This window comes from Eubalaena glacialis, chromosome 13 (genome assembly GCF_028564815.1).
Source record: "Eubalaena glacialis isolate mEubGla1 chromosome 13, mEubGla1.1.hap2.+ XY, whole genome shotgun sequence".
Classification (NCBI taxonomy): domain Eukaryota; kingdom Metazoa; phylum Chordata; class Mammalia; order Artiodactyla; family Balaenidae; genus Eubalaena; species Eubalaena glacialis.
In genome coordinates this window covers 28,492,286-28,509,437 of record NC_083728.1, presented here as the reverse complement: position 1 = coordinate 28,509,437, position 17,152 = coordinate 28,492,286, and the positions used below count along the sequence as shown (strand labels likewise).

Genomic DNA, 17,152 nt, shown 5'->3' with positions numbered 1-17,152 from the left:
TCAGCCATATTCTGAGGTCTTTTCAGATATCTCATTTGATCTTTGCAATAATATTATGAGATAAGTACTCTTGTTGATCGTTTTACCCGTAATGAAAGGTTTAGAGAGGTTATATAACTTGCCCATAGACACACAGCTAGCAGGCAATGAAAGAAGGATTCACATTAGGCACACATTTAACCCAAAAGATTATACTGCACAAAGATGGTGTGGCCATCTTTGCTGTTGGTCCTGATCTCCTTCATTTCTGTAGGGTGTTTATAAGACTTAGAGGAAGGAATGGAAAGAGCCCCATGTTTCATGCTAATTAATAAAAAGATTTTTCTAGATATATCTTAGTATTACCATTTACATTCCTAGTTTGTATAGTTTTTAAAAGTTAACACATTAGGACTGATGATTGGAATTAAATGGATATTCTGCAGAGTTTTGGTCTTTGGAGTGGAAATCTTTTTTTCTTTCAATTCAGTATTTGCTAAGTACCTGCAAAGTACCTGGCACAGGGCTAGGAGAAGGGGGATTCAGAGATAAATCTGACACATTTCCTTCCTTCAGGGAGCTCATAAGTAAGCCATTCATGTATTACATTACCTGTTGAAATATCCTGAAATAATTTTTTTTAATGATGTACTTTTACCCTTTCAGCCAGTAAAGAAGAAGAAAATCAAGCGTGAAATAAAGATTTTGGAGAATTTGCGAGGCGGTCCCAACATCATCACACTGGCAGACATTGTAAAAGACCCTGTGGTGAGTATAATAGGCGCTAGTAAGGCCCACCAGGGCTGAGGTGGTGTTTGACCCTGAGCACAACTGGCCTCTGTTTGTTCCTCCCTCTACCATTAAGTCCTGCTTTAAAAGTGCTTAATCAGTTATACCACTTAACTAGCTTGGGTCTTTCTTTCAAAGAGACCTCCACCCACAGACTATTTCTTATTCTTCTAGGCTAAGAGACTGATAGCACTGGAAACTGAAATGTGTTAATCCATTTTGCAAACTCAGGTCCGATGCCGATGGGCGATGGGCGCATTGTTGGGCTGCCTAGAGCCTGGTGAGACTTCAGCTCCATGTCTTCTGTTTGAAATCCATCCCCAATATGACCTAAGTGTGGTGATGATCAGAGTGGGGAGGGCTTATAGCAATAGAGGGTTTCCTACTACTGAGGCAAGGACTGCCAAATTCACCACGTAGTGTCCGCAAACATTGTGCCCACTAAAGCTGCCAGGGCTATTACTAATGTGTGTTTTCTTTTTCTTTCCCCTAGTCACGAACTCCCGCCTTGGTTTTTGAACACGTAAACAACACAGACTTCAAGGTATAATGTATAACCAACCATTTCAAGCTGTTGGGTTTTTAGACCACATAGAAAGTCTTTCAGGGATGTTACTGTTAGAAGAGCTTCCTTCTAACTTACTTAAAAAGAGCTTTTCATCCTTACAGTGCTAATTTTTTTTTCCTTTCCTCCCTCCCTCCCTCCCTCCCTCCCTTCCTTCCTCCCTTCCTCCCTTCCTCCCTTCCTCATTTCCTTTCGGCTGCATCAGGTCTTAGTTGTGGCACGCGGGATCTTCGTTGAGGCACACGGGCTTCTCTCTAGTTGGTGGCGTGCGGGTTTTCTCTCTAGTTGTGGCGCACGGATTCCAGGGTGCGTGGGCTCTCTCGTTCAGGCACGCAAGCTCAGTAGTTGCGGCATGCGGGCTTAGTTGCCCTGAGGCATGTGGGATCTTAGTTCCCCGACCAGGGATCGAACCCACGTCCCCTGCATTGGAAGGCGGATTCTTTACCACTGGACCGCCAGGGAAGTCCCCTTACAGTGCTAAATTTAAATATAGACATACTCTTGTACAAACAGTGCTCACTTTCCATATCTTGGTATTTTGCCTTTTTATTTGTTTAGTGCTCTTTCTAATGACCAGTACTTTTATTTCTCACCATTTGACAGTTTACCATTCGTTTGACAATTTTCAGTGATGTCATACTTAATGAAAGCAACAGCTCATGTTTAGTCAGGATCCGGCCTTAGGGCATTTCTCTTTAAAATGACAAAGTTCAAGAAGAAATGTATTGTGTATATATAAAAGCAAGGACTGCTTGCTTATACCTTAGGATTCCTCAGAAGCTTTGGGTTCTAGATCTTAAAAAGAGATGGGTGGGGAAGGGTAGTGTAAATTCTGGTGAAGCGCAAACCTCTGCAACAGATATCTCTGACTTCTGGCCAATTTCAACAATTCTCAACTCCAGCACAACAGAAGAATGTAGGCACTCTCTTGGGTTTTAACTTGTAAAGGTATTTGACTTGCCTTTGCACCAGGCCAGTATCATTAGGTATATGGGACCTCCCTGGTGGTGCGGTGGTTAAGAATCTGCCTGCCAATGCAGGGGACACGGGTTTGAGCCCTGGTCCAGGAAGATCCCACATGCCACGGAGCAGTTAAGCCCGTACGCCACAACTACTGAGCTTGTGCTCTAGAGCCAGCAAGCCACAACTACTGAAGCCCGCGTGCTTAGAGCCTGTGCTCTGCAACGAGAGAAGCCACTGCAGTGAGAAGCCCATGCACTGCAGCGAAGAGTAGCCCCCGCTTGCTGCAGCTAGAGAAAGCCCGCGCACAGCAACAAAGACCCAATGCAGCCAAAAATAAATAAATACATAAATTTAAAAAAAGAAATGTTAGGTATCAATAAATGAGTGAATTCTTTTGCTGAGTGGAGGAAAAAAGGAAGAAGAATTGTTTTAGAATCAGAATGATAACTTCAAGGAAAATGTTGTCAGAGGACACCACTGACCATTTAATGATATGTACATTTTTTTTTAAAGTCTGAAACTCTTTAGAAACTGGAAAAGATACATGACATGTTCAGAGTTTACTTTCATGACATGTTCAGAGTTTACTTTCAAATTGGGACAGTTCTGTTAAATTGGCTCAGCAGATTTGGCAGCAATCCATCTGCATACCCACTGGTGATCTGCAGTGCCTGTAGCTGTAGGCCAAAGGTGAATTAGTTCCCTACTAAGGAGGCTATGTGTTTGCCCACATGTGTTTTATGAGAAGATCTGGAGGTAAATGAAAAACTACAAATGTATATCAGTGCATGTTGCATATGTAAATTGGTATGTTCCCAAAAGTAGATTATAGCTTCAGCAATATGAACTTAAGTAATTCTTCACTTTTATATATAAAGACCCAAAGTATCTCTTTAGTGTTAACGTTGGAGAAGTAGAGACTGGTGAACAGACAGATCTTAGAACAGTGGTAAATGAGCCCAGTCTTGATTTGAATTACTACAAATGAGGATGAGAAATTTCCTTCCTTTCAGTACTATTTCATGGCTCAGATGTTCCATTTGTCTTTAACAGCAATTGTACCAGACGTTAACAGACTATGATATTCGATTTTACATGTATGAGATTCTGAAGGTAAGAGAACCTTGAATACTAAATATCTTTAGATCTCCCCTTTGTTAAATAATCCAAATGACTGTAGAAAAGCCAGTGGGATAACTTTGTAAAATATGGGGTTTGGGGGTCTGTTTATATAAATTTTTAATAAATTAGTAGCATCAGAATTCTTATGCTGATGTAAAGGTTATGGAATAAGGGTCTAGTAAGAATATAATTTATAATGCTTTAGAAGGGGTATTTAGAAGAGAGGTGGGACTCCTTAACAAATATTTGTAATCTCTATCTTGCTCTTACGAAAGTTACAGTTAAATTGTCAAAACTTGTAAAAAAAAAAAAAAAAAAAACTCCTGGTGTACTGGCTTCTGGTATACTTTATTTCACTTAAAATTGAACAAGTAAAACAGTAAACTTTAACTCAGCCCTCAAAGGGCCATTGTCCTAAAGATTATGTAAATCTGTGCTTAGAGATTGGTGATTTAGAATGAACTTTGATTCCTGAAGTGGGATCACCAAATATATTGCTTCCGGTAGTCAGAAGATCAGCTTTATAGATAAGAAGATTGCTAAGAGTCGGCTAGTGTCTTACTAAATGAGGATTGACATAAAGCCTGCATTTGAACCTTAGAAGTACCCTGAAGAGGCTATGCCAGCAGAAATATTTGATCTTTCCATTGGCTCATGCATTCTTGTGGCAAGCAGGACTTCCGAAAGTTAAGGATATGCTTGCCTAACCCTGGGAACCATAGGAACCCAAGTTGCCCTTCAGAAAGGACAAGAACTTGGCCAATGACATCAGCTTACTTGAAGGCCTGGATTAGCAAGCCCCAGAGGTTATGCCACTCACTAGTTTGAGATTGGACATGGTTTTCAAATTGGGTTTGATGTCATAAATCAGGAGTTGGCAAACTCCTTTACAAGGACAAATGGTAAAATTTTTGGCTTTGTGGGCCATAGGGTCTTTCTCACACTACTCACCTCTTATGTTGTAGCATGAAAGCAGCCACAGGCAACATGCAAACAAATAGATGTGGCTGTGTTCCAATTAAGCATTCACAAAAACAAGCAGCAGGCCATATTTGGCCCATGGGCCGTGGTTTGCCGACCTCTATTGCAGACTCTTAGCTGCTAAAGAATTACTGTTCTTTGAATACGAGGTTTGTAGTACAGATCAGTTTTCTTCTTTTGAGGGGCTCATGTTTGTGAAAATAATCCAGGCTTTGGGTAAGGGGGAGAAATTGGAAGTCATGTAATTGGTGTACGCTTTGAGTCTTTTTAACAAAAAGGATGTTGAAACAACTGTGCAAGAACAGGATTTGAAGTTTAGAGGCCATGCATGGGTTTGCACAAGTCTCTAAAAAATACCTGCGGAAGTGATTGTCCTTACTTTGACTCTCAGGAGTGTTGTGAGGCTAGAAGGAAAACTGTGGAGGAAAAGGTAAGGGACTTTAACTAAAAAATCGCTCTTATACAAGCTAACGCTTTCCTTTCTTACCTTTCTCCCACAGGCCCTGGATTATTGTCACAGCATGGGGATTATGCACAGAGATGTAAAGCCCCATAACGTCATGATTGATCATGAGCACAGAAAGGTAAAGTGATAGATGGACAAGTCTTATTTATCAACATGATAGAGTTAACAACCCATCTTCAACATTTTTTTCCTAGCATCTGTCATAGTCCGTGGTACCTGTTAGGCACTTAATAAATATTTGATGAATGAATGAACAAATCAGTGTGGAATCTACAATATGACATTAATGAACTTATCTATGAAACAGACTCACAGACACAGAGAACAAACTATGGATGCCAAGGGGGAGCGGGGTGGGGGAAGGATGGACTGGGAGTTTCTAGAATAGATAAACAACAGGGTCCTACTGTATAGCACAGGGAACTATATTCAATATCCTGTGATAAACCCTAATGGAAAAGAATGTATATATATGTATGACTGAATCACTTTTCTTTACAGCAGAAATTAACACAACATTGTCAATCAACTAGAATAAAAATTTTTTTTAAAAAATCACAATGATTAAAACATTATTCATTCATTCATATTCCTATCAAAAAGAAAACAGATTAGTGTAGTGGGTAAAACATTAGTTTTGGCAGGGAACCTGGTTTCTAGTCTTATTTATTGAAAAACTACTCTCTTGGGAAATGCCTTTCTCCTCATCTGCCTCTTTTTTTTTTTTTTTTTTAACCTATACAGTGGGTATACAAGTAATATTTGTCTTGCATGCCACTAGGTTATTGTGAGAATTAAGTGTGTACAGTTGTGAAATGGATGAAATATTCAGAAAATACTGCTGCTTATTAGCAAGTATCATGAGGCCCCTGAGCTCTACAAGTACTTTTTTTTTTTTTTTTTTTTTTTTTTAAATTTATTTATTTATGGGTGTGTTGGGTCTTCGTTTCTGTGTTAGGGCTTTCTCCAGTTGCGGCGAGTGGGGGCCACTCTTCATCGCGGTGCGCGGGCCTCTCACTGTCGTGGCCTCTCCCGTTGCGGAGCACGGGCTCCAGACACGCAGGCTCAGTAGTTGTGGCTCACGGGCCCATTTGCTCCGTGGCATGTGGGATCTTCCCAGACCAGGGCTCGAACCCGTGTGCCCTGCATTGGCAGGCAGATTCTTAACCACTGTGCCACCAGGGAAGCCCCTACAAGTACTTTTAATGAAAGCTGCAGTGTTACATTTCTGTTTTTTAAGGTGACCCAAGCCCACCTTTTATGCAGTGATGGCTCTCTGTTGTAGGCTTTGGGGATACAGGTGATTTGTTCATTCAGTTAGTATTCTTTTAAGCACACACTATGTAATAGGTATTGTTCTGGAGGCTGGGGATATATGTGTGAGACAAAAATAGATAAAAAATTCTTGTCCATAGGAGCTCACATCTGGGGGAGACTGGTACGATAGAAAGTTAAAAGTGATGTGGAAGAAAAAATAAAACAGGAATAGGGAGTGGCAGAGGGTGTTGCAATTTTAAACAAGGTGGTAAGGAGAAGGTTTTATTAGGAAGGTGACGTTTTGGAGAACACTTGAAGGGAATCAACCATGCAGTCTCGGGAAGAGGATATAGCAGATGTAAACCCCTGAGACAAGAATGTGCCTGGCGTGTTGGAACAGCACAAGGATAGAGCTGGGATAGAATGAGCACGGGGAAGAGGGGAAGGAAAGGAGATCAGAGAGATAAATAGAACCAGATCATGCAAAACCTGGAAGATCACTGTCAAGCCTTTTCTCCGAAGACACAGGGGTTTTGCAGGATTTGAGCAGAGGGTTGGTAAGTTCTCACTTGCGTATTTAAAAGTTCACTACGCATCTATTAGAACAGCTAAAATAAAAAATAGTGACAGTTCCAAATACGGACAAGGATGCAGGGTAACTCAATCTTTCATACATTGCTGGTGGGAATGTCAAGTGGCATACTCATTTTGGAAAATGTCAAACTATTGTTTTATAGTTTGTCATTTTCTTTAAAAGCTATAAACAATCCAGCAGTGACATTTATCCCAGAGAAACAAAGACTTACGTCCACACAAAAACCTTCAGTGCATAAATGATTCATCAAACTCTGGTGTATCTATACCATGTAGTATTGTTACTGATTAGTAAGAACTATTGATAATGAAACAGCTTGGATGGGTCTCATGCTGAGTGAAAAAAAGCAGTCTCAAAAAGTTAAACGGATGGTTCCATTTCTATAATACTCTCAAAATGATAGAGTTGGAAAACAGAGAGGTTACCAGGAGTTAGAAAGTGAGAGGAAGGTATAGCGCAAAGGACGTTTGTGGTGATGTCCTTTATCTTGTGGTGATGTCCTTTATCTTGTGGTGTAAGCTATATGAAGCTGCACATGTGATAAAATTGTGTAGTACTATATACACACTTATGCATGTAAAACTGCTGAAAAAGAAAGGTCTCTGAATTGTCAGTTTCCTGGTTTTGATATTGTGCTATAGTTACGTAAGATATTGCCATCAGGGGAACTGGTGAAGGGTACACAGAACATCTCCAAATTCCTATGAATTTATAATCATTTTTAAATAAAAATACTTTTTAAAAGGATCATCCTGGTTCCTGTGTGGAGAATTGAGGGTAAAAGTGAAAGGTAGACCAGTTAAGAAAAGCAGCTATTGCAGTAAATCAGAGATTGGTGATGGCATGGACCGGAGCAATGGCAGTGGATGTGATGATATGGTCAGAATACGGTAGAGCCAACAGGATTTGTTGACAGATTAGACTTGGGGTGGAAGGGAGACAAGAGTCCAGAGTGAAAAGTTTTTGACCTGAATGACAGGATAAATGGAAGGTAACAGAGGAGGAAGAATCTGTGGGAGAAACAGGTTTTGCAGGGAATTATCAGAGGTTTAGTTTTGAGATGTCTGTTAGGTGATCACAGAGAGATGGCTGGTGATATGTGTGGGCTAGAGAGTATAGGTGGGAAAAGCAGAGATACTGTGTGTGAAGCCACAAGACCAGAAATAATCATCTGGGAATACTTATTGGTAAGACAGAAAGCTCAGGGACAGCTCTGGAGCACTGATATTAAGAGGCTGAAGAGAAAGATGATAAAAAAGTTATATTTTCTTTCATACCTTTTGTTATATTTCCCTTTGTTTACTAAAAGAAGACACTGAACCTAATTAACAGTGAACTTTTGGAGACAGTGCTGGAGCAGTCAGGCATTACTCAGACCCTACTGCTCACACTTCAAATCATGGTCATGGTTTGCACATGAAGGGCAAATAAGGTTGCCTTTTTTTTTTTAATTGGGGTATAGTTGCTACGGTTGCCTCTTGTCGTTGCTACTACTGTTTCCACTTTCAGGATACATTTTGGTAAGAGCTGTTTTGTGTGGCTTTTCTCTTACCGCATTCACTCAGTAAATATTTTTAGCTTTTCTCCTGTGTACTGGGCATTACATTGAATTCTAAAAATTAGCAAAAGTGAATAAAACAGTCCCTACCCTCAAGGATCTTACCGTCCATATTTTTTTTAAAAACGTTTCCTTCTTTACTCAGTTTCTTTTTTTTTAAATAAATTTATTTTATTTATTTATTTTTGTCTGCATTGGGTCTTTGTTCTTATGCGCGGCTTCCTCTAGTTGTGGCAAGCAGGGGCTACTCTTCATTGTGGTGTGTGGGCTTCACATTGCGGTGATCTCTCGTTGCAGAGCATGGGCTCTAGGCACATGGGTTTCAGTAGTTGTGGCATGCGGGCTCAGTAGTTGTGGCTCGAGGGCTCTAGAGTGCAGGCTCAGTAGTTGTGGCGCACGGGCTTAGTTGCTCCGTGGCATGTGGGATCTTCCCAGGCCAGGGATCGAACCCATGTCCCCTGTATTGGCAGGCAGATTCTTAACCACTGCGCCACCAGGGAAGTCCCCAGTCCATATTTTTTAAAAAGGTAGCAAACAAATATTCAGTAAAGAGCTGTAGTAGGTTCTATTAAAGAAATTTATCTGAGGTTGGTTGGGCAGGGGGGCATATCAAAGACAACAGTTGCTTCTATTTGCATAATTAGAAAAGACTTCATTAAAGGAGCTAACTTAAATAACTCAAAAGATGAGGTGTTCACCACAATAGGAGTCTAGATTGAATAGTGGAGACATTCTAGTCAGATGAGCAGTTTAAGAAATTTGCAAGCAGCCGCATAGCACAGGGAGATCAGCTCGGTGCTTTGTGACCACCTAGAGGGGTAGGATAGGGAGGGTGGGAGGGAGGAAGATGCAAGAGGGAAGAGATATGGGGACATATGTATATGTATAACTGATTCACTTTGTTATAAAGCAGAAACTAACACACCATTGTAAAGCAATTATACTCCAATAAAGATGTTAAAAAAAAATTACTAAAAAAAAAAAAAGAAATTTGCAGAAGCACAAAATGAGATTGTATTTTTCAGGAACTGTAGTCTCACTAGAGCAAAGGAATTAGATCCTGGAGAGAACCCTGTATGTCAAGCTAAGAAGTTTTATTTTCATCCTAAATGCAATAGGTGGTCACTGAAGGGGTTTCAATAGAGAGTGACATGGCTGTTATTTTTTAAAAGATTATTCTAGGGAATTCCCTGGTGGTCCAGTGGTTAGGACTCTGCGCTCTCACTGCCGAGGGCCCGGGTTTAATCCCTGGTCAGGGAACTAAAATCCCACAAGCTGCACAGCGCAGCCAAAAAAAAAAAGTACTCTAATGACAGTGTGAGGGGTAACTTAAAAGATAAAGTCACTCATTTATTATCTTTTTCTTTCAGCTACGGCTAATAGACTGGGGTTTGGCTGAGTTTTACCATCCTGGCCAAGAATATAACGTCCGAGTTGCTTCCCGATATTTCAAAGGTCCTGAGCTACTTGTAGACTATCAGGTGAGAAGAGGAGGGCAGATAAAATTTTGGTCCTGTGTTTATTTTGCACATAATTTGCAAAAAATGTCATTTTGCACTTTTGAGTAGGCCATTTATGCACATCCATGGTTATCCCTTTTATATGAATGTAAAATATGAATCACTTCAATTCATCTGCCACAACTTATGTTTGTATTGTCATAATGTCAGTAGAATATAAATAGATCTGCATTTGATCCTAACTGAAGAGAAAGACACTTTTTCTAATCAGAAATTACACAGCTAGTTTGAGAATTGTAAGCTAGATTTAACCAATCTTAAAAGTAAACAAAAAAAATGTTCTCTTCTTAAATTATATCTAGATACAGACCTTCCCTCTACCAAAAAAGAAAAGAAAGCACTCTTCTCACGGAAACAAAATCCTTGGGAATACCTTTCCTGCCCCAGTCCTCCCAGGTGTTATTATCAGATACCTTAAAAAGTTCAGACTCTGTCCTAGAAATTTCTTTTCTGGGGTCTTGAGGATATAACCCTGAGTTCAAAAAACATTTTATACATAAAAATATTCTTTACAACATTATTTATAATGGTGAAAAACAACACTATCCTGTTGTAGGGGAAGTTAAAGATTAAATTCTGAAGCATTCATGCAATAAAAAAATGATACACATTAAAAGGTTTCCATAGGCTGACAATTGGGGTGTTCTTATGTAAGTGAAGAAAGTAATTCAAAATAGTATGTACAGATTTAAAATGAGAGGGTGGGGGAGCATGGGTGGGAATGCATAGAAGAAAAACATGTTTTTGGTATTTGGACTTTAAGTCAGTGGAGTGGTTTGTTTTTAATAAGCTTTTCTAAAAAAATTTGAAGTGACAGGATTCATTCTTGTCATTTCATGTGTGATGACGACATTTTCTTTAATGCAGATGTATGATTATAGTTTGGATATGTGGAGCTTGGGTTGTATGCTGGCAAGTATGATCTTCCGGAAGGAGCCATTTTTCCATGGACATGACAATTATGATCAGGTGATATACGTTGTTCCTATTAGGAAATTTACTGGTCTTACCTAGTGATGGCCAGATCTGCTTACCCATTAGAAACTGCAGTGGATCTTGCTAAAATACAGATGCCTAGCCCCCCCACCTGAGAGCTATTAAATTAATAAGTTAGAATCTGAGAGTGGGACCCTAGAATAATTTTCAATTAATGGCTTGTCAGCCAACCTGACATTGATCCTCAGATTAGTGTCTTGGGAACTATTGGTTTAGCTTTTTGAAATTAGAGTTTTTCCTTTGCATTGCTTGTTTAATTGTGAGATATACTTGTATATACATGTTTTAGGAAATATTTTACAACTCAAAGAATAATGGTTTAAAATATAGGATATTACCTTAGAATCTCCTAATGTGAGCTTTCATTAGGGTTAGGAATGTTTTCTCCAACATGTTGGTTTATATGTGGTATTTCTGTGATCCTTTTGTCTCGTCATACGGATTGAGTTGATGTATGTCAGTAGAAATATAGATGGTATTTTTTATACTAGCTGCACTTCCCCTTGTAGATCAAGGGGCCATTTCATTCAAGGGAACCTGGAATGATTCTAGGGCCTTGTGGAAGGTACTGTTGCCTTGTTTGAGCACAATGACTTTTTTTTTTAATTAAACTTTATTTTGAGATAATGTAAATTCATGTGAAGTTGTAAGAATTAATACAGAGAAATATGGTGTGCCTTTTATCCAGCTTCCCCCTAATATAACTTTTGCGAAACTATGTACAGTATCACAACCAGGATGTTGATATCAGTACAACCAAGATACAGAAGATCTCTGTCACCTCAAGGATCCTTCATTTGCCCTTTTATAGTCGCACCACCTTCCCCTCCCCCTCTTTCATGCTTCTCTGTTGTAATCTCCATTTCTACAATTTTATCATTTCAAGAATGTTATATACATATGATGACCATTTTTCATGAGTCGAAGAATACCATGTGAATTCAGTTAAAATCAGCAACTCTTTATCAGGTGCCATGCAGAATTGAGGAATATAGACAAAAAGAAAGAATAGCCCCTCATCTCAAAAGTTCTTCTTAGTCTATCTAGTAAGGGAACCAAACATATAACAAAGTAAGTTACAGTAGTAAATGTCAGGGTAGAAGTGTAGACAAGATACAAAAGACAGTTGTAATGGGAATGAGTGGTCTGAGTATATGGGGTTGGGGGGGAGCTTCCCAAAGGAAGTGACATCTTCAGCTGGGTTGTAAGGGGAAAAATAAGACATCACCAGAAGGAAGGAAGCAGGTTATAAAGTGGTTTGCTTTTTCTGTTTGATACATTCACATCAGTAATAATTTAGGAAACGTTATGTGGAAATCCATTCAAGTTGTGCAAAAAAATTTGAAGTAAATTGGGTGTAACATTCATACCTGTAGCCATGATGATCCCGTTCTGTTAATTCAGTCATGGTTAATTGTTGACTTAATCATATAATATGCTTTTGGTGTGGGTTTTGTCTTCTTCAATCCTAGTTGGTGAGGATAGCCAAGGTTCTGGGGACAGAAGATTTATATGACTATATTGACAAATACAACATTGAATTAGATCCACGTTTTAACGATATCTTAGGCAGGTAAGTCACAAAATAAAATCTATGCATCTGTGCCTTAAGCAGTTTGGGTGTAAACTGGTACTTTGGATCCCCAGAATAGTTATGTTCTCTTTGCCAAGACTGCTGAGGTATCTCTGGTCCACTGCTACAGAATGCTGCATAGGCAGGCCTGTGATAAAAGCATTGGATTGAATGGCCATTTCCCCAGATTCACTTACAGGATTCTGAGTGTGGAGGTTGTAGTCAGAAGATTCCTGACTATGTAGAGTCTAGTAGAAGGGTTACAGTTGAGTCAGAAATCAAAATCTCCTGATTCAGCTTGCTTTTCTAAATGACAGAATTGTCTCTAAGAGAAAGAAATAGTCATAGAATAAGTACATGCTTCAAGACTGATGTGCAAACAACAGACTCTAAAAATAGTGACTAGACACAATACTAACTCATTCACCACTTAACAGGAAGAGGTGGACTTTCTTGATACAAAGGCTTTTGCTGGCCAAGTGGCAGAGATGCCAGGAAAGGGGGTGTGGGGGATGGGGAGGGAAGCCTGGTTAGCCCAGCCACCTGACCCTCCTTGCTGTGCAGGAGCATTCAGTCCTGTAAAGTAACCTGAATTATGTTTCATAAAATTGTGGGGACCCAGATTTCTCTTTTCTGCAACACTGCTATTTCCAGTCTCTCCAATTAGCTTTGTTGTCTCTGCAGTGGCAGAGCGGTGTAAGACTAGTCTCTTGAGTTTTTATTTCTCTTGTGATTGGCTGGAATCCTAGCCACTAAGGAAAATGTAGGAGTGAAATGTTGGGCTTCTCTGCCCCTTCGTCCATTTCTCATTCCCCCTTTTGGCTCTGCAGACATTCCCGTAAGCGATGGGAACGCTTTGTCCACAGTGAAAACCAGCACCTTGTCAGCCCTGAGGCCTTGGATTTCCTGGACAAGCTGCTGCGGTACGACCACCAGTCACGGCTCACCGCAAGAGAGGCCATGGAGCACCCCTATTTCTGTGAGTGCAGCTGTTCAGTCCACGGAGCCTGTGCAGGCCTGCCCAGTAGATTGTACCAGGCAGGGGAGAATATATGCTGTGAAGAAAACTCTGGGCCCAGAGCCCTACAGAACAGAATTGGAATTCCAACCTCCTGTACTTAGCTTGCTGCAAAGTTACTTCACCCACAATGAGCCTTGGTTTCTTCAGTGGGGACCATGATTGTTGAGAGGATTCTTATCTAACAGAGTACCTGACTCATGATCACTCCTAAATAAATTGCTTTTCTTACTGTGTGGGTGACACTTCTCAGTGGCTAGTCTGGAGTGGTTGGATTAGAACATACAGCCCTGTATCTGTCCTGTCTCTTGTTAATCATTTGTTGGAGAGAGCCAAAAAGCCTTGAAAACCTTATTGTATGAACACCTTGACCTAGGTTTGTGAGTATAGCTAACTGCTGTCATGAGTGAAAATGCTACTTAGCTGCACCCCATCCTCACTGTGTTGGGTTGTTCCTTGGGGAGTGGTGGGATGGTATTTTAGTGAATCAATTACACTCTTGCTCAGTCTCCTGTACCTGAAGCAGACTGAAAGGCTGATGGAGATGTAGAGTGAAGTCTGTGGTCATAGCACTAATTTGCACAAGCCTGTAGTTTTGGCCTATTTGGCACCAAGCTGTGAACTGCAGTAAAACCAATTCACTCTGATAATATATTTCTGTCTGGGTAAGGGTAGATTGTATTATGTCATTAAACTCTAACAGGATTGGTTTTGTTTTAAATTAGCTCTACTATGGATAATTACCTCCTTTTCCTACTATTTAGTTTAGTAGTTGGCCTTTACCACAGTTTGACAGGAAAGATAGTTCTGTTTTGTATTGCTTGTTCAATTCATAGTGAAGGTAGTTGACATCTTAATTCTATTACTAAGGGAATAATATGGAATATAAATAAAATGTAAAGAATGAGGATGACTGCTTTAAGGCCCCAGACCATTAGTTTAATCCTTCAAGCATAACAAAATCTAACCTTTTTGTCTCTTTTCTAGACACTGTTGTGAAGGACCAGGCTCGAATGGGCTCATCTAGCATGCCAGGGGGCAGTACGCCTGTCAGCAGCGCCAGTATGATGTCAGGTCAGTTCATTGGTAAATTTATTTTTTTAAAAAAAGATAGAAGTCAGTTATCATTCTTAATTTTGCTCCCTCTTTGTGACCTGATTTCTGTGGCCCTCCTTCTTCTCTATAATGATTACCTTATTGACATACTGACCTGTATGGCTCTCCCCACCAGGTTTCAGGATGCTTTTGAAACCTGGTATACCTTAATGGCCCTGCCTTGAGTAAGAGTATCAACAGTCTCTTCTAGGCCAGAATCACAGAAATTATTTGGGACTTGAAAGTCTCAACAAGCCATGAAGAGTAAAGAGATCCTTTCATCTCACAGGTTAGAGTGACAGTAGGTGATGCTGTCCTCAGAAACAAGATTAAGAAAATGAGGGAGAGTAGAGATGGGGTTTGTACATGGGTATATATGCGTATAAGAATGGTTCTCGGGCTTCCCTGGAGGCGCAGTGGCTAAGAATCTGCCTGCCAATGCAGAGGACATGGGTTCGAGCCCTGGTCCAGGAAGATCCCACATGCTGCAGAGCAACTAAGCCCGTGAGCCACAACTACTGAGCCTGCACTCTAGAGCCCGCGAGCCACAACTACTGAAGCCTGTGCGCCTAGAGCCCGTGCTCCGCAACAAGAGAAGCCACTGCAATGAGAAGCCCGCGCACCGCAACAAAGAGTAGCCCCCGCTTGCTGCAACTAGAGAAAAGCCCGCGCACAGCAACAAAGACCCAACACAGCCAAAAATAAAATAAATAAAATTAATTAATTAAAAAAAGAATGGTTCTCTGAGTTTTTCCAGAGCAACTACAGTGTGCCTAGTAAATTATAATGGTTTATATGAAATTATCTTTAATGTTGTTGAGTCATGATTTAGAGCGAGTTTTTACCCAGAAACCACAATTACCCAAAAGAAACCATAGACCTGTCCCCTAAGAATTATATATGTAGGCAGCATCCACATGGATATACTCATGATCGTGAGGGCACTTACTCAGACACCCTCAAAGAATTGCTGTTGTCTGAATTCTTTTTTTAAAGAACTAGCTGCCTTCTAGAGTTTATCCTCTGGGTATCATGCCAACGTGCAAAATGATATATGTCCAAGGTTACTCATTCTAGCCTTATCTGTAATCAAAGAACATTAAAAACAGCTCCGTGTAGAGTAGGGAACTGATAAAATGAATTACAGGGCATCCATTCAGTGGAATGCTGTATGGCTAGAGAAAAGAATGAGTGTTTCGTGTTCTTGTCTAGTTTCAACTCCAAAGTAGTAATGTTAAATGAAGAAAGCAAGATGCAGGACCATGTCCAAGACCAGGAATGGGCAAGAATATATAATCACATTCTTATATGTGATTCTTATATGCATATTTTTATAAAATTATATTTAAGTATATGCATAAAATATTTCTGGAAGGATACACCCCAAAAGTGGTGCCATAAGTTGGCCAAGTGACAGGGCAAGGCAGAATTCTCACTGTATACTCTTTTCAGCTATTTTTGAGTCATGTAACTATATTAGCTATTCAGAAAATATATAACATTTTGAAAATGTAAAGAACTAGCTGATTGAGGGCAGTCTAACAGGTAGTCTGATCATGGGTGGAAGAAACTAAATGGAAGTAAATCCTAAAACACTATTTTAGTTTACAAATGAGAAATGATCCTTTCTGCACTGAAAATGCTGGCTAACTAGGGAATGTGGTCATGAGCATGAGCTTTGACTCCAGCCTTCTACTGTTCAGTTCATAGTGACTAGCCACATGTGGCTATTTAAAGTAACTGAAATCAAATAAAATTTTAAAATCAGTTGCTTAGCTACACTAGCCACATTGCAAGTGCTCAACAGTCACATATGGCTAGTGGCCATCATGTTAGTACAGATTACAGAGCATAAAGTTTGGTTGGACATGCTGCCCTAGACAGGCTTGGGTTGGAATCCAAGCATAGATGCCACTTGCTAGCCATGCACCTTGGACGAACTGCTTAAACTCTCCAAACTTAGATTTCTTTACCTGTCTACTAAATTTATTGGAGCTTGTCATTTTAATTTGTGAAGATTTAATTTGAAATTAGATTTACTTTGTAAAAATCTGAGAGGCCTTTAATAAAATGAGAATTTGTGTCACTTTTGCGATAGGTGCTCTGAAAAACTGGTGACTAAGATTTCCATGGTTAGTGTCTCTAGCTCACTGTCAGCTGTTGTCTTTCAGGGATTTCTTCAGTGCCAACCCCTTCACCCCTTGGACCTCTGGCAGGCTCACCAGTGATTGCTGCTGCCAACCCCCTCGGGATGCCTGTTCCAGCTGCCGCTGGTGCTCAGCAGTAATGGCCCCTTCTGTCTCCTGATGCCTGAGCAGAGGTTGGGGAGTCCACTTACTCCCTTGATGCAGCTTGCGCCTGGCGGGGAGGGGTGAAATACTTCAGAAGCACCGTGTCTGAACCGTTGCTTGTGGATTTATAGTAGTTCAGTCATAAAAAAAAAATTATAATAGGCTGATATTCTTTTTTTTCTTTTTTTTTCTCTTTTTTTTTAACTCGAACTTTTCATAACTCAGGGGATTCCCTGAAAAATTATCTGCAGGTGGAATATTTCACGGACAAATTTTTTTCTCCCCTTCCAAATTCAGTTCCTCATCACTAAAGAACAAAGATAAACCAGCCTCAATTCTGGCTGCTGCGTTTGGGTGGAGATTTCTTCCCATGCCCACCATTGC

The 17,152-nt window shown here is 40.2% G+C and overlaps 1 protein-coding gene across 2 annotated transcripts in view; it reads left to right on the top strand.

Annotated features, from left to right (window-relative positions):
- Nucleotides 1-16,929, top strand: part of CSNK2A1 (casein kinase 2 alpha 1) — a 52,404-nt gene extending 35,475 nt beyond the window's left edge. Inside the window, exons 4-13 of one of the 2 annotated variants that reach the window (XM_061208200.1) lie at nucleotides 646-747; nucleotides 1,262-1,312; nucleotides 3,350-3,409; nucleotides 4,900-4,983; nucleotides 9,646-9,756; nucleotides 10,663-10,764; nucleotides 12,264-12,364; nucleotides 13,195-13,343; nucleotides 14,370-14,456; nucleotides 16,649-16,929. In XM_061208200.1, coding sequence (XP_061064183.1) covers nucleotides 646-747; nucleotides 1,262-1,312; nucleotides 3,350-3,409; nucleotides 4,900-4,983; nucleotides 9,646-9,756; nucleotides 10,663-10,764; nucleotides 12,264-12,364; nucleotides 13,195-13,343; nucleotides 14,370-14,456; nucleotides 16,649-16,764 — 963 coding nt within the window. In that variant the 3' untranslated portion in view covers nucleotides 16,765-16,929. Of the gene's footprint in view, nucleotides 1-645; nucleotides 748-1,261; nucleotides 1,313-3,349; nucleotides 3,410-4,899; nucleotides 4,984-9,645; nucleotides 9,757-10,662; nucleotides 10,765-12,263; nucleotides 12,365-13,194; nucleotides 13,344-14,369; nucleotides 14,457-14,921; nucleotides 15,170-16,648 lie in introns of those variants that run through there. The other variant, XM_061208201.1, reaches the window with a different exon arrangement.
- Nucleotides 16,930-17,152: the final 223 nt, after the last annotated feature.